General features: G+C 43.0%; 1 protein-coding gene across 2 annotated transcripts in view; it reads right to left on the bottom strand.

Moving 5' to 3' along the window:
- The window catches only part of nnt2 (nicotinamide nucleotide transhydrogenase 2), a 95,109-nt gene that overhangs the window by 31,822 nt on the left and 39,422 nt on the right, over window positions 1-23,865 (bottom strand). For both annotated transcript variants that reach the window (XM_085968677.1, XM_085968678.1), the window contains exons 8-14: window positions 22,503-22,636; window positions 22,181-22,372; window positions 17,501-17,654; window positions 14,911-15,072; window positions 13,859-13,969; window positions 10,025-10,170; window positions 7,013-7,208 (exon numbers count right to left, since the gene is read on the bottom strand). In XM_085968677.1, the coding sequence (XP_085824803.1) occupies window positions 7,013-7,208; window positions 10,025-10,170; window positions 13,859-13,969; window positions 14,911-15,072; window positions 17,501-17,654; window positions 22,181-22,372; window positions 22,503-22,636 (1,095 nt within the window). The remainder of the gene's footprint in view (window positions 1-7,012; window positions 7,209-10,024; window positions 10,171-13,858; window positions 13,970-14,910; window positions 15,073-17,500; window positions 17,655-22,180; window positions 22,373-22,502; window positions 22,637-23,865) is intronic.

The following is a 23,865-nucleotide window of genomic DNA, read 5'->3' as shown; positions in this document are numbered from 1 at the left end:
GTTGGTTGAGGAAGGAATGCTGGACCGGGCACCAGCCAAACTCTTTGCCTTTCCTGGAGTAGTTCCCTGGGATTGTCAGCGTCCACTTCAAAAGGTTAAATAAACATCCACCTGACACAGCAGCTGAGCATTTTTGCACCATTCATCTTGTGGAATAATTTGCTTCTTAAAAAGAACCGCTTGGTGCACTGACGCCTCCTTCTTGCACCGTCATGGACTCTCCCTAATTTATTTAATCACGAGGCAAAAGTGAATAATCACAATTAAAACTTACAAGACGATAAAAGGAAATTGAGTACAGGAAACTTTCGATTTACCGGCATCTAAATAACCGGAAACCTCGGTTAACCGGCAAAATTCAGGAGTAGGTTTTACTTTGTATTGACTTGCGTTCCTCCATCTGTTGCTGTGCAAGGGTGTGGCTGCAGCTGTTGCTAAGCTACAGAGACGCTTGCAACTTGTGGCCATTGTTCTACACTTGTTGCTAAGCAACAGAGTTTGTTGCTTTATACGGAGCTGTCAGCTCTCCGTATCTTTTACTATAGCGTTCGGTTATCCGGAATTTTTGATGAACCGGCACCACGTCGGTCCCGTCCGTGCCGGATAAAAAAAAGTTTCCTGTAAAAACTCGAGGATATCAATCGAAGACAGAAGCTTCGTTTATCAACACTGCATGGTTCCACTGTACAGAATACAGACCCACTATCTGAAAAGGACGCGAACGTGAGTATTCCACAGAGTACTGCATCTTCTATATCAATCCTGAGCTTCATAACCTTGAATCATGTTAACTATATTATTTTAGCTTCTTTCAAGGTGTTATTCAATATAGCATTAACTTCTTATGAAGCATTTTGTCTAAACTGGTCACAACACAAGGAAAGGGAATACACATTAAATGGTAGGACACTGAGTAATGTAGAGGAACAAAGGGACCTTGGAGTGCATGCCCACAGATCCCTTAAGGTAGCAGGCCAGGTAGATAAGTTGGTTAAGAAGGCATACGGGATGCTTGCCTTTATTAGCTGTGGCATAGAATACAAGAGATGGGGGGGGGTTATGCTTCAACTATATAAAACACTAGTTAGACCTCAGCTAGAGTACTGCGTGCAGTTCTGGTCACCACATTACAGGAAAGATGTGATTGCACTAGAGAGGGTACAGAGGAGATTTACAAGGATGTTGCCAGGAGTAGAGAATCTTAGCTATGAGGAAAGACTGGATAGGCTGGGTTTGTTTTCCTTGGAACAGAGGAGGCGGAGGGGAGACCTTATTGAGGTGTATAAAATTATGAGAGGCCTAGATAAAGTGGATACAGAGGACCTATTTCCCTTAGCAGAGGGGTCAAAAAGCAGAGGGCACAGATTTAAAGTAATTGGTGGAAGGCTTAGAGGGGATTTGAGAGGAAATTTCTTCACCCAGAGGGTTGTAGGGTTCTGGAACTCACTACCTGAAAGGGTGGTAGAGGCAGAAACCCTCACCACATTTAAAAAGTACTTGGATGTGCACTTGGGATGCTGTAACCTGCAGGGCTACGGATCAAGAGCTGGGACATGTGATTAGGCTGGATAGCTCTTTGTTGGCCGGCGCGGACACGGTGGGCCAAAATGGCCTCCTTCCGTGCTGTAACTTTCTATGATTCTATGAACACATGGGCTTAAAATTGGCTATGGTTATCCAATTCCTGAACCTGCAGAGAATACATACAGGATGATCTGATAAGACTGTTAAGTCACTTCATAGGAATTAAGATGCTAATACCTTTGGGGGTGATTTAAACTTTTGGAGATAGTGTGAGCAGGACGGTATTGGATCAGTCACCCGCTATACACGTCTCCCGACTTCAATGGAAACAAAAATCAGGAGGTGTATATAACGGGTTTACACAATCGGCAAAAGTTAAATTTACCTCCGTTAAGGGCACACACAGCCTTAGCACTACTCTGTCCAGCAGTGCCCCCGATAGTTGTCTGGATAAGTAGTCATTTCCTGCAAGCACAGATTGTTCCAAGTGATTGGAACTGATCAATGGGGCAAGCCATTTCATCCATTTACAAACATCCCGTTGGGTTGTTTACAGTTTGCGTTTGCAGGACAGTTGAATCTGTGTGGGCAAATGCCATTCTGAACCATCTGACTGTCTGACCATCTAATATAGCTAAGAGAAACACAGTCCGTAATTCCTTTTGTTCTGGGATATCTACAAATACAATTGGAGTTTTATCATGGGCGGTACTGCACAAAGACCTGTAGATAAGGGGTTGGGTCAGTGACTTTATTACAGCATTTAAATATGTAAGAAGGAACTATGTTCCAAAGGGCCAGCTTTATGTTGAGAATTAGTGCAGGAGAAGTCTCTTTGGTGTTTTACATTATGGTTATTGAAGTTTATATTTATTATAAATATAGGGGGAAAAATTCAGTATCGCCCCATTTGGGGCGCCATTATCGGCCGTGCGCAAAGTTTAGCGCCTGGCGCTAATTATCGCCTCCGACAGCAAACTTGGCTTTTATCACCCCTGGAGGTGATTGGAGCGCTAAATCAGGCGCTTCACACCTGTCTTAAGGCGCAAAGGCTGAGGAGCGAGGCGAAGCAAGGAAGGGCAAATCAAAATAAACCTGCAAAGTTCTGCTCAGTACTCAAAACTCCTTCACACAGCGTTGAATCTCTCCAGAAGTCTCTCTCTCTGTCAGAATGCGTGGTGCAAAAATGTCACCGACAAAAAAAGGCAGGAAGCGGTCGCCTTTAAATAGCGCTCCTCTAGCCCCTTTCCGAATGCAAAACGCTCCCCTCAACCTGTCGTTGCTAGCGGCAGGCGGTAAGGCAGGGGGCGCCACTCAATATCCGGTCCGGGGCGCTAACGGGGCGTTACGCACTCGACTGACGTCACAATCTGCCGACGTAGGAGATCGTGGTGGTAGCGTTTAGCGCCACCGCAAAATGTCTAGTTAATTTCGCGAGCGGCGCAAACATCGCTGCGCCCGGGCGCTAGTTGCTTTGTGCCCCATTAGCGGCCTTATAAGGCGCTAATGGGAGGCGCAAACAACTGAACTTTTCCCCCATACTGTTTGTACCGTGTACCGTCCATTTGCATGTTAAATAAAAATAATAGAGTGGTTTATAGCCTGAATTCTTTCACCTACTAAAGATAAGTAGGTCACACGGCAACACACAATATATTCCAATAAGCCAAAGTACACGGACAAGGGGTCTTTTGGTCAATCTTAGATTTGCTATATTTACCTAGATACTGGGCAGGTAAAAATACATGCCAGTTTGTAGGGGATATGAGGGCAGTCTATGGGAACAGCCAAAGATGCCAAGCCCAATCAAAATATCTTGGGCAAAACTCAAAAACCTAACAAAATTGTAGATATGTGGAAACGGCTCTCAGGAGAATCATTTCTTTGGATTTTGTGCAATGATGCTTCTTTTCCTCTGCAGTAACTGTATAATTCAAACAAACCACCTATATCCACATTATCAGAGCCATCTTGTATTTTAAGGATATTAATTAGATTCCCTGTCAAACTTTTATCCAGTCTCAGAATAAGGTGTCGGCCATTTAGGACTGAGATGAGGAGAAATTTCTTCACTGAAAGGGTGTTGAATCTTTGGAATTTTCTACCCCAGAGGGCTATGGGTGCTCAGTCATTGAGTATATTCAAGACCGAGACCAATACATTTTTGGACTCTAAGGGAATCAAGGGATATGGGGATCGGGCGGGAAATTAGAGTTGAGGTTGAAGATCAGCCATGATCTTATTGAATGACGAAGCAGGCCCGAAGGGCTGAATGGCCGACTCCTGCTCCTAATTCTTATGTTCTAAAAGAAGTTCAACTCCGATAGTTATTGGGAGAGGCCAAGAAGGTTGACACGGGTGTCAGCACGGCACCGCATTACCCCAATTCTTGACAATGCTCCTCTGCTACTAGACCATGATTTTTTTTTCCAACCTCCTCTTTAATTCCTTTTGTGACTAACTTAAATTTGCACCCTCTCATTACTGTTTTACTGACCAGCGGAAACAAGCGATGACCGTTTCACTTGCAGGAGTGACCAATACCACTGCACCCAAAAAGAATATCTAAGGCAGACTGATACCAACATGGATACTATCGGGTCTTTCTAGAGGTCTTCCTCATTTACACTGATTTTGTGAATGTAATTTTTGTTGCAGAAAAGCCACAGGCGGTAGCATTAAAATCACCGAATATCGAAGAGTTAAAAATATTGAACTTAAATGTACAAAAGATGTTCAAGTATACAGCCACTCATTTCTAGTCAATTTAATAAGGAACTTAGTAACAGTTCATGATGACCAAAATGCATGACCAATCCATCACCTGTTTCAATTAATCCTCAGCTATCTGCATCACATCAAATGATCCACATCATTACATTATTCAAAAGATGTAATGTCAAATATTTGTACCACTCAAAATACAAAGTGAATGTAGCATGAAAACGTTGAAACTATAGCTTGACCTTCAATTTATACAGCGCAAAGAAACCTCACTTGACTGAAGCAGTTATCAGAACAATAAGTCATGTACACTTAGCCATATTCTACCGACAATGTACAGCATGTACAGAAGCAATGCCTACTTACATATGTTAAGAACTAAATCAGGCTCAATTGACAAATATCAAAAGCCACAAGATGCTAAAGAAAGATGGAAAATAGGATAGATCTGAAGCAAAAGATCTACAAATGATCCTTTCAAGCAAATGCTGTCTCTAAAGTTTCAAAGCCACACCTTAGCAGAAAGTAAAGCCCGATCAGTGAAGTAGTTTGAAATTTCCTGACTGCCTGCAATAAATATAACTCGTGTGCCACCTTCACTAACGCACAGCTAAACAATTTCAGTACTATGAAAGAATACACAAAATAAAGGGCGGCAGAGGCTATAATAAACCATTGCATTTCTTTTTTCATCTTTTTCCAACAGAACCATCGGTGGTGGAGTTTGTAGATAATGCAAATAAATTTCCATTAATACTGCACTATGATTTACTGTGGAATACCAAGTACACATCAAATATTACTAAAGATTTTTGCTATGATTTTCTGACCAACAGCACCCTCTACTGCTAATAAAAATGGATTGAAAATCAAATGCCTTAACTAACATTCTGTGGCACTGCTCTATCCTGGTTCCACTCATACCTATCATAAAATGGACATTTGCGGTGTCATTTTACAGGATCTTCCATCCATTTTAATTAATGGAATACAAATTTATCCCTTGTGTCTTCAACAAGTACCTCAAGTCTCCATACAGTCATCTCTGGTGTACCACAGGGCACTTTCTTTTATGACTTGCTCTTTACATTTATATGCTACCCATCGACTATATCATCCAAAAAGCAAGAGTCAGTTTCCATATTTACTTTGACAATATACAGCTTTATCTCCACCTCCTCCATTGATTCCAAGGCTGTTAACAAATTATCCCCCATTGCCCGTCATGTCATTTAGACCTGGATAAGCCAAAATTTCTTCTAGCTTAATGCTGGAAAAATCAACGTCAGCTCTTTAGCGCCTGTCACTATCTACACATCAGATGCCCGCACAAAGTTCAGGACTTCATCAACCTCCCACCTTTGGCAAGTTCCACTGGCTCATCATGCCCCAAATTGACTTTGAGCTCCTAGTTTTTGCTTTCAAAACTCTCCACAGCCTTACCACACCCTACTTTAGTGATCTTCTACACTCATCTGTTCCTGCACCTACTCTCTTCTCCAATATCAGTTTATCCTCATTCCTTCTGATCCACCATTGGTGGCCAGTCTTTCAACCATGTCCCTACTCTCTGACCCATTGTCTCTTAAATCCCTCTGCTTTATCACCTCCCTCCCATTTTTCAAAAGCAGAACTTTTTTATTTTGCCTTTTCCCTCCTGCTCAGTGTGCACGGCTTTGCTTTGCCCTGCAAGGCTATTGGAGGTTCATTCTGTACGTGAGGAGTACTACTGAAATATAAACTGTTTTGTTCCTACACTGTTTCACTTTTTCAAATGATGTCAATACTAATGTCATAATAGAGGATCACTAACTCACCTCCAAGCAACCCAACTTTACATTGTTTACCACAATGTCCTTTATAGTGCAGTATGAAATAGCTTCATTAATTTGACTACTCTTCATTGAAATGGCTTTCGACTCTCAGAATCTTTTCAATATATTCCTCAAAAAAAATATTTTTCTACCTTGTAGGGGAACCCAACAATCAGCATTCAGAACCATCTGAGGGGTAGTCGGGCATGACTGCAGAACAGAACTGCCTGGACAACTGAACACACTCTTACTTTGAGACTACCAATAAGAAACTGTTGAAGCGGTTTTACAGTTTGCATATTATCCATCACTGGATGTATGTTTATTGTCTACCAGACTTTACTCCACCCATTTCATCTTCTGATGAAGGGTTTGCCTGGTTTCACTGTGTCCCTCAAAAGGAAATGAAGCAAAGCTCCAGAATATCTATCTTGCAACCCACATGATTCACCTTAAACTAGATGGCTTCTCCAGGATGGCACGTACATAGTTCCAGCAGCTTAAGATCCATCCTGTTTCACACAGCATTTAACTATATCTATGTGAACATGTCCCTATAACACACAATCCTGCTCTTAACCAAATAATCATTTGGCTTTAAAAATCAGTCAGCTGCTTTAGCAGGCAACATATTGAAGCTGAACGTTTGCCAGTGCATAAGCACTGCTGAATGTACTTGACGTGCAGACATTTTCATTTGTAGAATGCCCTGGAATTACCCCTTTGTATATTTTGTCCCCTTGAATGACTGTGTGCTTTCTCTGCTATAAAACTGAACACTTTATGAACCTGCTCACCCAACAGATCAAACAAAACTGGAGAATTGTTACAGGCAGATCCAGGACAAGCAGCGCTGGGGCTCAAGCCATTTTCAATACTGCAGAGATTATAAGTTAACCTGGAGTAGATACATTTATTGACAGCCATATGAAGCAGCTTTGCTCACTCACCTATAGTTCCACCCATTGCCATGGCAGCAGACATCTGACTCAGGAGCTCCAGAGAGGGCTTAACTGCACCCAGGGTGGCAGCCAGACCACCAGCTACACCAATCATACCCAGTGCATTTCCCAATCTGGACGTTTTCTGCGCAGAGAGTCCAGCCAGTGCTCCGACACAGCACAGGCCTGAACCAAGGTACATCATCTGCAAGAGCAACAGATTGATTACTTTGTAACAATAATTCTTAACATTGGCTCAGCTGCAATTTAATGCCCATACAAATATTAAACTACATATTTTAAGCACTAAATTTTAATAAGGGTACAACATGTTCTCTAATTATTGGCCCAGAAATTCGGGTCTCCACGGGCGAGTACGCGCTGTGTACTCACCCGTAGGCCCAATGGAAGTGCTGGTTTCCTGCATGCACTGCGCATGCGTGGGAAACCGGCACTTCCATTCCCCTGAAAGAAGGGGTTAAGAGGTGGAACGCGTGCACAGGAGAGGCTGCGCGTGCGCATCGAACTTCGTTTTTTTTGCGGGTTTTCCCGGGAGGGTAAGTCTGCAGGAGTTACACATTTAAAAAGCAGGCATAAGGCCTGCTTTATACAAGGTAAGTGGTGAATTAATTAAAATTAAAACATTTTTTCCACAGGTTTATTATTTTAAAATACTTTAAAGCAAGCTAAGTTTATTTTTAGCCCCGTTAGAAAATAAAATGACTCTTTTCAAAAATTTAAATTATTGTTTAAAATAGTTATTTCATGTAATTTATAGTTTATTTTAAAAATGTGATTTTTTAAAAATTTATTTGAAGATTTAGTGATGTTTTGGGGCTGTAGTATTTATAAGTTTTGACAGTTCTTCCTGTCAAACTTATGAATGGAGCATTCCCTGCTCCGATTGGCTCCCCATGGCCCACATGATCCTAGGGGATGCATCGAACTAACTGCGCCCCTGGGATACGCAAGCACTGCGCGCCGGCAGTTGGCGCAGGCCCCAGATCGGAATTCCACAGGGGCCCACAGCTCAACGGCCGGCGCGCAAGGTAAGTGCAGGTCGGGGGCTTGCACCCGCGGGAAGCCCCCGACCCGAATTTCTGGGCCATTAAGTACATCAAAACTGATCCGGTTTCCCCAATTAAACTTAGAAATGTCTTAAATAGGCACTCACCTTTACATATAGCATTTTTAAAAATAACCATTAATTAAATGCAGTTATTCATTTTTTCTCCCAAAACTGTGGGCAAGTCAAGCAATTCTAACAGGAGAATCACAAATAATGTATGCCCCTATAAAAGACTTCCAAGTGCTTCAGAAGGTGATTCACCTGTCCCCGGGCCTTGATATAGTGCTTCCATGCAGCTTAAGCACCAACGTTATTTATCGCCATCCGGAAAGATTTTGGTTCGGTTTTCCCTTATTGCCATGGAAAGAGGAAGACCTATGAGCTGGCTTGACATGCTTCTCAGGGTTGGCCACATAAAGAGTTACTTTTACTCATCTTTATTAGCCCTTCACAGTGCAAGCCAGAATCATTTAAAAAAACAAAACTGCCCACCTCAGGATGCCTGGGCTTTGCTTCGGCACGCCAGAAATGTTAGGGTTGATACAAGAGATCAATTTCACCAGAGTCAGAGTTCAGATCTGGTACTCTTTTCCTTAAAAAAAAAGGCCCTGGGCAGTGCCTAATACAAACAATAAATCGTGAATATATAGCACCTCATGTGTATTAAAAAAAAGCCCAGGTGCTTCAAAGAGGTGTCAGGAAAACTAATGCCAAGCCTGAGAACGGGATTAGGAGAGATAACTGAAAGCTTGGTCAGAGAGATGGGTTTTGAGAAAATTTAAAAGTAAGCTTAGCATTTACAAGTTCTCAGGTAAAAGTTATGACAGCTAACCATTAAATTGAAAACTTGAATATTTGGGCCACCTTAAACTGTATTATTACATGGTTAGCAATTGGAAACTAGTGTAAAATCCCTTGAACTATACTAAATTGTGTCAACTTGCCCCTTCATCACAACTTCCAGAGATGAGGGGGCTGACTTATGAAGAAAGGTTGAGCCTATACTCATTGGAATTTAGAAGAATGAGAGGTGATCTTATTGAAACATATGATACTGAGGGGGCTCGGCAAGGTAGATGCAAAGAGGAGGTTTCTCCTCGTGGGGAAATCTAGAACTCTGGGGCATAGTTTCAGAATAAAGGGTCACCCTTTTAGAACTGAGATGAGGAGGAATTTCTTTTCTCAGAGGGTCGTAAATCTGTGGAATTCTCTGCCCCAGAGAGCCGTGGAGGCTGGGTCATTAAATACATTTAAGGTGGAGGTAGACAGATTTTTGCAAGATAAGGGAGTGAAGGGTTATGGGGAGCGGGCAGGGAAGTGGCTTTGAGCCCAAGATCAGCCATGATCTTAGTGAATGGCGGAGCAGGCTCGAGGGGCCAAGTGGCCTATTCCTGCCCCTATTTCTTATGATCTTATTCTCCCTTCACTTATAGCATCAGAACAGTTAATGGAAACAAAACAGTTGCATGTACCAAGCCATTATTCCCAACAATGTTAGCCAATATGAACCATTTAATCAAGTTACACCAAACGGTGGGTCAGGGTGTTGGAGGGGGTTAAAATTCCTCAGGTAGTGCACTGCTTAATGTGTTCTTGTAAAATTCCATTACATGCTCTCTAATGCAGCCATTAAACTGGTTAAAACAAATTGTGTTAATGACAGTTTTAAAACAGCCCACAAAATAATTTTATAAGAATGCATTAAGCAGAGCGCAGAGGAAATGAAACCCTGCGATGTTTGAATTTCTAGAATATAATGCCGGATTTTATACATATAATTTTAAGTTCAATTAGTGCACAAGATAAAACAAGTAGTGTGAAATTATAAGGAAGTTGCAGCCTGTACTCCCAAAGGCAGCAAACACAAAATAATTGAACTCAGCAACGCAAGCATCTTTTCATAAGGAAAGCGAGCTGGAATTATAAATAAACAGAAAAGAAGCCGCCTCAACCTGCTCTATGTTGTATCCACTGGCCAAAGAAGCACTATAGCCACCAACAAACACCGCTCCTGGTAGCAAGTACAGATAGTTGTGTTCAGGTGGATCTGTGGGACGCTTAAACATATCCAGCATCCTCTGGGTAATAAGGAAACCACCTGAAATAAAAGTACATTTCCAAAGATACTTTATTTCACCGCAATCACCCAAATTAAATTGATCTAGCAAGAAAGTATGATTAACAGGAATGAAAAACATCACCGTCAGTTTGTAAGTTAAAGCGATTATTTCTACCCAAAAGTGTTAAAACAAGCATCTTATAAACCTGACAGAATTAAATTATTTGGTCATTATTTGTACAGTGGATGGTGCTGCATATCTGATCAACCTGATGGCAAGTATGGAGACATTATTCCTTTAAGGAGGGACTTGACAAGCTGCTCAGTGGAAAAGACGCTATGGCATATTGGGGAGAGTGGGAGCTTAGGTTCAGACAACCCAGTGGTGGGTCATGGGCAAAGCCAGGGCTCCCTCGACTGAAAAGTAAAAAAAATAAACAAGGAGGGCTGCTAACGTGGTACCGTTGTTTAAAAAGGGAGAAAGAGATAGACCGAGTAATTACAGGGCAGTCAGCTAACCTCGGTGGTGGGGAAATTATTGGGGAAAATTTTTGGAAAAAATTCTGAGGGACGGGATAAATCTTCATTTCGAAAAAGACACGGATTAATCAAGGATTTGCTACGGGAAGGTCGTGTCTGACTATCGAGTGAATTTTTTGAGGAGGTAACAAGGAGGGTTGATGAGGGTAGTGCGTTTGATATTGTATATGGATTTTAGCAAGGCTTTTGATAAGGTCCCACATGGCAGACTGGTCACGAAAGTAAAAGCCCATGGGATCCAAGGCAAAGTGGCAAGTTGGATCCAAAATTGGCTCAGAGGCAGGAAACAAATGGTAATAGCCGAAGGGTGTTTTTGTGACTGGAAGGCTGTTTCCAGTGGGGTTCCGCAGGGCTCAGTACTGGGTCCTTTGCTTTTTGTGGTATATATCAATGATTTAGACTTGAATGTAGGAAGTACGATTAAGAAGTTTGCAGATGATACAAAAATTGGCCATGTGGTTGATAATGAAGAAGAAAGCTGCAGACTGCAGGAAGCTATCAATGGACTGATCAGGTGGGCAAAACAGTGGCAAATGGAATTCAATCTGGAGAAGTGTGAGGTAATGCATTTGGGGAGGGCTAACAAGGCAAGGGAATACATTATAAATGGTAGGACACTGAGAAGTGCAGAAGATCAGAGGGACCTTGGAGTGCATGTCCACAGATCCCTGAAGATAGCAGGACAGGTAGATAAGGTGGTTAAGAAGGCATACAGAATACTTGCCTTTATTAGCTGAGGCATAGAATATAAGAGCAGGGAGGTTATGCTTGAACTGTATAAAACACTAGTTAGGCCGCAGCTGGAATACTGTGTGCAGCTCTGGTCACCACATTACAGGAAGGATGTGATTGCACTGGAGGGGGTGCAGAGGGGATTTACGAGGATGTTGCCTGGGCTGCGGAATTTTAGCTATGAGGAAAGATTCAATAGGCTGGTGTTGTTTTCTTTGGAACAGAGGAGGCTGAAGGGAGACCTAATTGAGGTGTATAAAATTATGAGGGGCCTAGATAGAGTGGATAGGAAGGACAGGTAGATAAGATGGTTTAAAAAGGCATATGGGATACTTGCCTTCATTAGCCGAGGCATAGAATACAAGAGCAGGGAGGTTATGATGGAGCTGTACAAAACGCTAGTTAGGCCACAGCTGGAATACTGTGTGCAGTTCTGGTCGCCACACGATAGGAAGGATGTGATTGCATTGGAGAGGGTGCAGAGGAGATTCACCAGGTTGTTACCTGGGCTGGAGCACTTCAGCTATGAAGAGATCCTGGACAGGCTGGGGTTGTTTTCCTTAGAGCAGAGAAGGCTGAGGGGGGACCTGATTGAGGTGTACAAAATTATGAGGGGCATAGATAGGGTAGATAGAAAGGAACTTTTCCCCTTAGTAGAGGGGTCAATAACCAGGGGGCATAGTTTCAAGGTAAGGGGTAGGGGTTTAGAGGGGATTTGAGGAAAACTTTTTCACCCAGAGGGTGGTTGGAATCTTGAACTCACTGCCTGAAAGGGTGGTAGAGACAGGAACCCTCACAACATTCAAGAAGCATTTAGATGAGCACTTGAAACGCCATAGCATACAAGGCTACGGACCAAGTGCTGGAAAATGGGATTAGAATAGACAGGGCTTGATGGCTGGCGCGGACACGATGGGCAACTTAACATTATGCTGAAGTTGTGTAACATTATTATGGACAAATGATTTAGAATATATTAATAATAAATATCACTAAATTATAACCAACTATTTCCAGAGCAGTAGTGATAACTGTGTTTTAATCACTTCTGTTGTAGATGAAAGGTTTTGGTTTGCCTTACCGCAATTTCATACAAGCCCATTTAATTGTTTTCATTGAGTATTTCAGGTTCAAAAGATTTGGCACCCTAGTTATGGTTTCACAAAAAAATGCCTGAAATCCAGTTTTCATACAGTACCATTAGAGTTATCATAGCTTGTTGAATTGCTTTTTTAAAAAAACTTATCAAGATCACAAGCTCCCAGCATGAAAATATTTTGTATTCTAAAAAGTGTTGATATTCAACCCTTTAGAAAAGTTTGTTGCATTTGTTCGATGAGTATGCACATCTTCAGTCTCTGGGATCGGATTTATAATAAGGCACCGCTGCTTCTCTACTGTCCGATTTAACAAAAATGCTATCACGGTAGATAATTACAATTCCATCCCTCAATAGACCTCTAATCCACACTGTCTGCACATATTACAATACGCACTGAACTTCACATCGGAGAAGCTCAGAGTTGTGTAAGGAAAGCAAATTCACAATCCCAGAGAATTGGATAAATACTTGAAGGAGAAAAAATTGCAGGGATATGGGGAAAGAGCGAGGGAGTGGGACTAACTGGATTGCTCTTCGAAAGAGCCGGCACCGACTCGATGGGCCGAATGGCCTCCTTCTGTGCTGTACTATTCTATGATCTATGATTCTAAAGTAATTGGTCGGAGGTTTAGAAGGGAGTTGAGGAGACATTTTTTCACCCAGAGAGTGGTGGGGGTTTAGAACTCACTGCCTGAAAGGGTGGTAGAGGCAGAGACCCTCATCACATTTAAAAAGTACCTGGATATGTACTTGAAGTGCCGTAACCTACAAGGCTACGGACCAAGTGCTGGAAAGTGGGATTAGGATGGATAGCTCTTTGTCGGCCGGCACGGACCAGATGGGCCGAATGGCCTCCTTCTGTGCCGTAAATTTCTATGATTCTATGAAGGAACTCTAGAACCATTTCAAAAATGAACATCAAGGATTGAGCTGGAACTGCAACATTCTCTTCGCTCAGGCCCGCTTAGAAACATAGGACATCAATTCTCTGAAGAGAGAAAGATCCGAACAAGAGTGGGGGGGGCGGGGGGGGGGGGGCGGGTGGCTTGAACAGTTTACAGGTTCCAAAAAAAAAGTGCTTTTGAAAGAGCAAACCGCAATCATTGCTCATTCAGCACTTAAAACTATTTGTGGAGCAACTCGGTTGTCAATTCTTTCCCCGCCAACTCGCTAACACTTTTACGAGCTTCAACATTCGCTTGATCTGACCACATTAAAACATAACACAGTGAGGGAGAGGAAACTCAATCTCTTTGATTAATACAGCCAGGTAGATAGATCAATAAATAGATCAGCAGCTCCCATTCACTTGTATGAGTAACAGTGGCATCCTATCACTGCTGTACAACCTACCCACGATATTAATTGATGATATAAATGCAGCCAGCAGGGCCAATGTTTGAGCAGTGGATGATGGTAAGAAACCTCCTCCCATCAGGATGAGACCACCAACAGCTGTAAGGCCTGAAAAGTACATAGGAACACAAGAGCAAATTACAAACCATGAAGAAAAACAGGCTTTTTAAAAAAATCAGTTTTTATCTTTCTTTCTGTTTATTGAAATTACTTCACTGAATATGGGTGCCAAGGTCACATGATCTTTTAATTATTATCATTGTAAACTATCAGTGTCAAAATTTTGCAATGTTTGATTTTGACATTGAAAAATTTACCATTACTTAAGTTGGTTCCACATTTCAACACGTATCTGGAGACAGAGCACCATTTCTATTCCTACTTAAAGGGGCCCTGTGGAGCAGTGCCCAGACGCCGATTCCCTCCGTGTTCACTTCAGCAGATGCTGCCACTCCTGATCAGGCCTTGTTGGAAGCCAGAGACCCACAATTCCCACAGCAACTCAGTGGCAACTCGCTAGACCGATAAAAATAGCAGTTTTCAATCCTATCGGGTCTCCATACGTCAGGCCATTACACAGAGACCATCAACACTGGGACCACCATGCATCTGCCATTGATTGTGTTCATTCAATGTGAAAGTGCCTGTACAATGGCAGGACAGAAGTCCTTCCCTACACGCCACTGATGTTAAAATCAGAGGGCAAGTTACTATAGCCTTATACTGAACACCCTGGTACCTGGTTGAGTCACTGAAGGAGACCTAGGAACAAGACACTCAACTCTTATGCTGCAGAGCCTGGTGAAACTAGAACCAGAGATATAACATTTTTTTTTTTTTAAAGTACCCGTATCAAAAAAAGTCTATGAATTTACATATTTAAACACTCATATTTACATATTTCATAAACAGCATTTTCTAAAAACAGGACATGCAAAACTGATATAAATACATCCAGACTGGAGAATATGTTCCTGCACTTCTTAGTGTTTATGCCAGTATTCTTACAATATATTATAATACTAAATGTTACTTTACAAAATACATACCGGAGATAGCATTTGTGACTGACATTAGTGGTGAATGAAGGGCTGGAGTGACGCCCCACACGGTGTGATATCCCACAAGGCCCGCGAGGCCGAAGGTTGTAACCATCTGAGTGAAAGCAGCATTTGGGGCGCTTAATCCTAACCCCAGAACTCCAGTCAAACCTGAGAATCAACATTAGTTACAGGTACTTAATTATTGTTTGGCATGAAGCATGTATTTCTTATTTTCTAACAGGACAACAGCAGTAACAATAAGTCAATCGTCTACAAACAAAATTGCTGTGACAGGATTAACACAATCTCATTATCAATAATCTTATAAATTGGATTACTTTGATCCAATTAAGGAAACTGTGAATCAAATGGGAATCTGGTTTCCACAGTACGGTAAAGGATAATAAACACATTAGTTGCTGTTCGCAGAACATTTTGCCCAAGGCCATACTGCTCTGAAAATGCCTGATCGCGGAAGCTAAGCAGAGACAGGCCTGGTTTGCACTTGGATGGAAGACCGCATAAGAACGTCAGGCACAGCAGAAAACCCGCGGGGAGGGTTGTTCTGGCTGCTTGCCTCTCTTCCGCGGTCTTGTACGCTGCTGGCTGGTCTTGGAGAGGGAATGGGCACCGCAGGACATCCATTGTATACTCAATCAAAACAACAAAATACTAATCTAGCTCACAATAAAGGCTGGATTTTACCAACCTCGGCGGGTCCGTGGCAGGTCCCGGCCTCGCTGCTGGCTCCAGCCCGCTGTCCAAAATGATTTTCCCTGATTGGGCTCGTTAAGCCCGTCCACCGCGTTTGCCGTCCAATTGAAGGAAGCGGGTCTGATGACATCATTTGATGACGCGTCATTAGCCAGTTACCTTAGAGGGACCATGCGCAAATTGATTTTGACAGTTGTGCTGTCAGTGTTCTACAGTATTGAGGTGCTGTAAACACTGCCAAGCACTGCACAGAGGTGCACGGCTGCACCCAGGCTCTCCCATGACTCCCTCCATATGCTTAGAGGGAGTCACAGCACACAGGGAGGTCCTCTTCCCTTCCAGTGGGCGGAAGAGACCTCCCCAGGAGATCAAGGCAGCCTGGTAGCACATTGCACAGGAGGGCACAAGCAGGGATGTCGTCAGGAGGACCAGGCTGCAGTGGTGCAAACCTTTCAATGATCTCAGTAGATCACGAAAAGTTAGTACAAAGCCACACTCAACCTTATCCTGCTGTGCCACTCATCACATCCCCATCACTCTGCCTTCCCTACCCAACTCCTGCAGATCCTTACTCACACCAACTTACCTTGCACCTCCACCCATCCCTCTCTATCTACATTATCACTTCCCCATCTCACTAGCCACCCCTCACACTCACTCTCATCCTAGTCCAATCATACCAACTAACAACACAAAAGGGTAGGCACTTGGGTGTTTTATGCAATGTTGACGTAAAGTTTCTGTTAATATGGTGTCAAACATTGAAACCTTTATTTTGAACACTTTTGTGTTCTTGGACAGATTTGTGTGCACCTTTGGAAGTGGCTTAGTGAGTTGCAGTGAATGGTGAGACATAACGGTACCCCCGCAATGGTGATGCATGTGAAAGACATAGCTTGGGCATTGTAGGGATGCTTTATGATGTTAGTGTGGGGTGGTGCCAACCTGGCGCATCATGTAGCAGCCAGGGTGTACAGCATCAAGTGAAGTAAATCTGGCCATGATGAGGCCATCCCTGGCCTCCCGGGCAGCAATGCTGTTGGGTGCTGATGCCCTGTGTCCTGTGCAGCATCAGGCGATTGCGGAGAAGGTTAGTAGTGTTGTTGTTGGTGATGCTGGTGTTGGGGCTGATCGTGGTGGGATTCTGAGGACCAAGGTGAGAGAGTTTCAACAGCACCGATGCTGATGAAATAGATGGCAGGTGAAGTAGAGATGACAGAAGCGATCTGTCAATGGTGGGAGAGGTAACGAGGTCAGACTGGATGGAGACGTGTGTAAAGACTTTCAGCATCCTGAATCTGTAGTGGAAATGCAGTTTAGAGAAGCTAGTGGCTAGGAGAAGATGTCTGATTCAGCTGGGAGCTTTGACTGGACATTTGAAGCTGTCAACTCATCAGCTGAAAGAATGGCAAGTCACCTCCCGCCTCAGCTTCACTGTCGAGGTCTAGGCACAGCGGGAAGCTGGTGGGCGACCTGTCAAAAATCAAAAAGCTGGGGGGAAAAAAGCATTGTTAAGTGGCTGTAAACAAGCCACTAATGATTTCAACTGCCTCCCCCACCGCTGCCTGTCGGGTCTGTTCAGCGCTAGCAGACCCGAAATTTGGGAAAGGCGCATGGCGGCGGGTTCCCGACCCACTGTCAAAACATTTTTTCCCCACCTGACCCGCCACCGATTGTGCCCACTGACCCCCCCGCAAAATTCTGTCCCAAGTTTCTTTTTGTTTGATTGGACCCTGTGGGGCTAGATTATATTTTATTGGTGCCCTCTTAAAAGGGGGTGTTTCAATACTGATTTTTGCCCAGTGATGCTGGGTACACGGAGCGCTACCTTTATCGGTCCAATTAAAAAACAAGGCATGAGTGTTTTTTTCTTTTGCCTTACCTGTTGTATAGATACCAGCGGAGGTCATTGTCTTTCTGAAGGGAGAAGCCACTGCCTGCTTTTCTGCTTCAAGTTCTGACACTGATTTTAGTTTGACAGGTGCAGTAACTGGAACATTCATGGGTTGAGGTGCTGGAAACAGATTCTTGCCTTCCTGTGTACAAAGGTGAAAATGCTATGTCTTCACAATTTCATCACTTTTACAAATATTTAGCATTCTAAAATGAGGCTTGATTTAGCCTCTATTTTCACTTTTAATCCACATCTGAAGTCTATTTGGTCAAGGAATACACAAAATCAATTAATGATTCAACTCTGTTTGTATATGTTTGCATTGAACAACAACTTGCATTTATATAGCACCTTTAACGTAGGGAAACGTCCCAAGCGCATCACAGAAGCGTAATCAGGCAGAAATTAATATTGAGCTAAAGTAGGAGATATTAGGAGGGGAGGCTCAAAGCTTGGTAAGAGGTAAGTTTTAAGGAAGTTCTTAAAGGCTGCCAAAGAAGAGGCAGAGGGGTTTAGGGGGGAAAATTCCAGATCTTAGGGCCTAGGTGGGGCAAAGGGAGTGCAGGAAGTGCCAGAGGTCAGCGATGGAGGAACAGAGTTCTTGGAGGGTTGTAGGGCTGGAGGAGGATACAAAGATAGGGGGGCCACGAAGGGATTTGAATACGAGGATGAGAATTTAAAAAAAAAATTGAACTGTTGGTGGACCAAATGCCAATGTATGTCAGCGAGCACAGGCGTGATGGGCGAACATGACTTGGTGAGGCTTAGGATACAGGCACTAGAGTTCTGGATGAGCTCAAGTTCAGAGAGGATGGTAAGCTGGCCAGGAGAGCATTGGAATAGTCAAGTCTGGAGGTGAACAAACACATGGATGAGGGTTTCAGCAGCAGAAGGGCTGGTGCAGGGAGCAGACACGAGCAATGTTACTGGGTGGAAGTAGGCGGTCTTTGAGGTGGATAGGATATGGGTTCAGAAAATGAACTGGGGTCAAATAGGATGCCGAGGTTAGACCCTCCCCAAAATGTCACCCAAACCCAAAAACGATCCATAAGCCTTGTATAAGATAAGGTTCAACTCACCAAAATTCACACCCTTATATGTTGGCTAGCACTCACAAATATATTTTCCTTCTCATTTTAACCATCACATTTCCTCCTTTCTTCCAGCACTGTGACAATTAACTCGTAACTCCCCCACCCGATTTCACATTTCCCCATCAATTTTAGTGGGAACCTTGACTGAAATCAGGATTCGGGAAGGAAAGTTATCATCCAAGTGTGAAGGAGTGGAGAAGCGGTTACGGTTCCTTGTAGAATTGCTTTGTTTGACAGAGAAACCTTGTGGAGAATATAGCCAACTAATAGGATAATCCATTTAACGTTCACACACTAATACCACACAGCCCAGGATAATGAAACAGTTTGGGTGGAGGTAAGGAATAATAAGGGGAAAAAAACACTAGTGGGCGTAGTCCATAGGCCTCCGAACAGTGGTAACTCTGTTGGACGGAGTATCAATCAGGAAATAGTTGAGGCTTGTAATAAGGGAACATCTATAATTATGCGGGATTTTAACTATCATATTAATTGGACAAATCAAATTGGGCAGGGCTGCCTTGAGGATGAGTTCATTGAGTGTATTAGGGATGGGTTCCTTGAGCAGTATGTAACTGAACCGACCAGGGGGCAAGCAACCTTAGATCTGGTCCTGTGTAACGAGACAGGATTAATTAAAAATGTCCTAGTAAAGGATCCCCTTGGAATGAGTGACCATAACATGGTTGAATTCCATATTCAATTAGAGGGTGAGAAGGTTGGATCTCAAACAAGCGTGCTAAGCTTGAATAAAGGAGACTATGAAGGTATGAGAGCGGAATTGAGTAGAGTGGATTGGGAAAATAGATTAAAAGGGTAAGACGATACATGATCAGTGGTGTACATTTAAGGAGTTATTTTACAACTTCCAAAAAATATATATTCCACCGAGAAGAAAAGGGTGTAAAAGACAGCCATCCGTGGCTAAGTAAAGAAATTAAGGATAGTATTCGACTAAAAACAAGGGCATATAAGGTAGCCAAATCTAGTGGGAGGATAGAGGATTGGGAAAACTTTAAAAGACAGCAAAAAATAACAAAAAGATTGATTAAGAAAGGGAAGATAGATTATGAAAGTAAATTAGCAAAAAATATAAAAACAGATAGTAAGAGTTTTTATAGTTATATAAAACGAAAAAGGGTGGCTAAAGTAAATGTTGGTCCCTTAGAGGATGAGACCGGGAAATTAATGGTGGGAAATATGGAGATGGCAAAAACACTGAATGAATATTTTACATCAGTCTTTACAGTAGAAGACACTAAGAATATCCCAACACTGGACAAACAGGGGGCTAAAGGGGGGGGGGAGCTAAACACGATCAAAATCACTAAGGAAGTGGTACTCGGTAAAATAATGGGACTCAAGGCGGATAAATCACCTGGACCTGATGGCTTACATCCTAGGGTCTTGAGGGAAGTGGCGGTAGGGATTGTGGATGCATTGGTAATAATTTTCCAAAACTCCCTGGGCTCGGCAAAGGTCCCGGCAGACTGGAAAACTGCTAATGTAACACCCTTATTTAAAAAGGGCAGTAGACAGAAGGCTGGAAACTATAGACCGGTTAGCCTAACATCTGTGGTAGGTAAAATTTTGGAGTCCATTATTAAGGAGACAATAACAGGACATTTGGATAATCATAATTTAATAGGACCAAGTCAGCATGGTTTTATGAAGGGGAAGTCATGTTTGACAAATTTGCTGGAGTTCTTTGAGGAAGTAACATATAGGGTGGATAAAGGGGAACCAGTGGGCGTAGTGTATTTAGACTTCCAAAAGGCATTCGACAAGGTGCCACACAAAAGATTATTGCTTAAGATAAAAAATCACGGGATTGGGGGTAATATTCTGGCATGGATAGAGGATTGGCTATCTAACAGAAGGCAGAGAGTTGGGATAAATGGTTCATTCTCGGACTGGCAATCAGTAACTAGTGGTGTTCCGCAGGGGTCAGTGCTGGGTCCCCAACTCTTTACAATCTATATTAACGATTTGGAGGAGGGGACCGAGTGTAACATATCAAAGTTTGCAGATGATACTAAGATGGGAGGGAAAGTAGTGAGTGAGAAGGACATAAAAAACCTGCAAGGGGACATCGGCAGGCTAAGTAAGTGGGCAGAGATTTGGCAGATGGAATACAATACTGGAAAGTGTGAGGTTATGCACTTTGGCAGGAAAAATCATAGAGCAAGTTATTATCTTAATGGCAAGAAACTGGAAAGTACTGAAGTACAAAGGGATCTGGGGGTCCTGGTGCACGAAACTCAAAAGGTTAGTATGCAGGTGCAGCAAGTGATTAAGAAGGCCAATGGAATGTTGGCTTTCATTGCTAGGGGGATAGAATATAAAAATAGGGAGGTATTGCTTCAGTTGTACAAGGTATTGGTGAGACCGCACCTGGAATACTGCGTACAGTTTTGGTGTCCATACTTAAGAAAGGACATACTTGCTCTCGAGTCAGTACAAAGAAGGTTCACTCAGTTAATCCCGGGGATGAGGGGATGGACATATGAGGAGAGGTCGAGTAGATTGGGACTCTACTCATTGGAGTTCAGAAGAATGAGAGGCGATCTTATTGAAGCATATAAGATTGCGAAGGGGTTGGATCGGGTGGATGCGGGGAAGATGTTCCCGATGATGGGTGAAACTAGAACTAGGGGGCATAGTCTTAGAATAAGGGGCTGCTCTTTCAAAACTGAGATGAGGAGGAACTACTTCACTCAGAGGGTGGTAGGTCCATGGAATATGCTGCCCCAAAAAAAAGCTGTAGAAGCTACATCATTACATAAATTTAAAACAGAAATAGACAGTTTCCTAGAAGTAAAGGGAATTAAGGGTTACGGGGAGCGGGCAGGAATTTGGACATGAGTCTAGGTTCGGATCGGTCATGGCCCTGTGGGTAGCGGAGCGGGCCCAGGGGCCGTGTAGCCTGATCCTGCTCCTACTCCTATTTCGTGTGTCTAATTCTGTTAGATTCAGGAGATGGTTCTGTGATAGTGGATTGGCGGTTAGGATCAGATCAGCCATGATCTTATTGAATGGCGGAGCAGGCTCGAGGGGCCAATTGGCCTACTCCTGCTCCTATTTCTTATGTTCTTATGTTCCACCTCATATTTTTATGAAATTTACAAGTTAAAGTACAAATTAATACAGGTTGAGCGTCCTGAATCCGGCAACCTCAGGACCGAGGCCGAGCTGGTTTTTTGTGTTTTTCCGGACTTCGGAACGTGTTTCTGATGTCCGAAGTCCGGACATATCGCAACCTGGGCTCGGGCGTTTCCGGACTTCGGGCATCAGAAACACGTCCGAGTCCGGAAATGCCTGGGCCCAGGTTGCAGTTTGACAGGGTGTCCGGATTCTGGAACATTTTACGGATTCCGGACGACCCTGCCCCCAGTCGTCCCGGAATCCGGATTCCGGAACACCCCGGATTCCGGAACTCTGGATTTTGGACGCTCAATCTGTACTTCATGTTACATAACAAGAGGTTTTAATCTTCTTCACTTGTTTACTAGTATTCTGTTCGAAGCCTTTTATAATAATCTGAATCAGGGATCCGTGTATCAGGAACACCCACCTGCATTACCAAAGTGCCTCGGATAACATGATCAACCGTTCCGTATCCAAATTCATCCTTGGGCTCAAAGTGAAAGTATTCCTGGTCAGGGCTGATTGCCTTCAGCAGCTTTAAAACATTATTTGAGTACAGGCTACTGGCCTGTGTGGCCATTCTGCTTGGCAGGTCCGTATAACCGATGTGGGTCACACCCTGACAGATCAGAGGAGAGAGTTAACAAAGACGAGCTGAAATTTACAAAAACATTACACTGTAATTTTGTCAGCCCACGTAAATGACTACAAAAAGAGAGTCACTTCAAAGTAACTTTTCAATTGCTAACCTTATGTACATAAATTTCCTCAGGTTTTGTTGTTTCTATATTTCCACCAGCTTCAGCTGCAAGATCTACAACAACTGAGCCATCTTTCATTGTTTCGATCATATCCTTGGAGATAAGAATTGGTGCCTGCTTTCCTGTAAACCCACATAATCACAAGCATGTTATACAGTATTAACACAAACCGTTAAGTGCGTCATCCTTCCTTCTTGCTATCCTATACTCAACTTGAAAGAACAGAGCACTGTGTAAAACATAAGAAATAGGAGCCGGTATAGGCCATACAGCCCCTCTAGCCTGCTCCGCCATTCAATAAGACCATGGCTGATCTGCTACCTCATCTCAACTATCCCGTCCGATCCCCATATCCCTCTATTCCCTTCGCGCCCAAGGATCTACTGCTCTCAGTCTTGAACATACTCAACGACTCAGCATTCTCAGCCCTCTAGGGTAGAGAAGTCACGTCCTGCTGAGTGAAGACATTTCTCCTTATCTCCGTTCTTTAGTCCTAAAAAGCACTAATCTTTGTTCTACTTTATAAATCAGCAGAAATTGACAACAGCATTTTACCTAAATCTCAGCTGCATATATACAGCTCTCCTCACCAGTTTGCACTTAAACCCCATACTGCATTAAGTCAGCTCAAAACAATAAAATATTTTGCTCTATTTAAAGCAATGAATGCTGCACTATAATCTTATTTCCTTATATAATATTTAATACTCTTTCTTCCCCCCCCATTGCACCTCATCTCCAAAGGGCAGCCCCATACTGGGATATGTTCCCCTGGTTCTGGCTGCCCTCTGGTACCTCATTCAGTTGCCTATTTTTTATGTATATGCCTAGACAATGGGTGTTGGAAAAGTATTTGATCAATGAAGCATTGAATTTTAGCACAAGCGGAGACCGTTTACCCCATCTTACCTGCACTGAATTTAGGCCCCTCTTGGGGACGGATTTTACAGAGCCCATTTTCCTGCTTTCTCCCCCTTTATATTCCTCTTTTGTAAGTAATTATCCAGTACCTTTTTGAAAGCTGTAACCAGCTTAGAAAAGCATTCATGGAAACGTTGCTGCTATTTCCACCTATATGTATCCAGTGCTTATTTGAAATCATGGCCTTGTGTATTTGATGCAGAAAGTCTATCCAGGTTTTTCGCCTCTATTGCTTTTTGGACACATTAATTTAATTACCTTGAGAGAATACAAGTTGAATCCCCACTCCTCGTAGCTCAAGCCGCCTCATCTCGAATAAATTTATAGGCCATTTTCTCCCGGGCTATAGTAAAACTGCACATAATATGCCAGGTGTGGCCTAATTAACAATGTTATACAGTCATCATGACCTCTGCTTTTGCATTCACTC

Source organism: Somniosus microcephalus, chromosome 27, assembly GCF_052327205.1.
Source record: "Somniosus microcephalus isolate GS21.2 chromosome 27, FLI_Smic_1.0, whole genome shotgun sequence".
Taxonomy (NCBI): domain Eukaryota; kingdom Metazoa; phylum Chordata; class Chondrichthyes; order Squaliformes; family Somniosidae; genus Somniosus; species Somniosus microcephalus.
The sequence above is the reverse complement of the archived record's forward strand: the minus strand, read 5'-3'. Positions and strand labels throughout refer to the sequence as shown.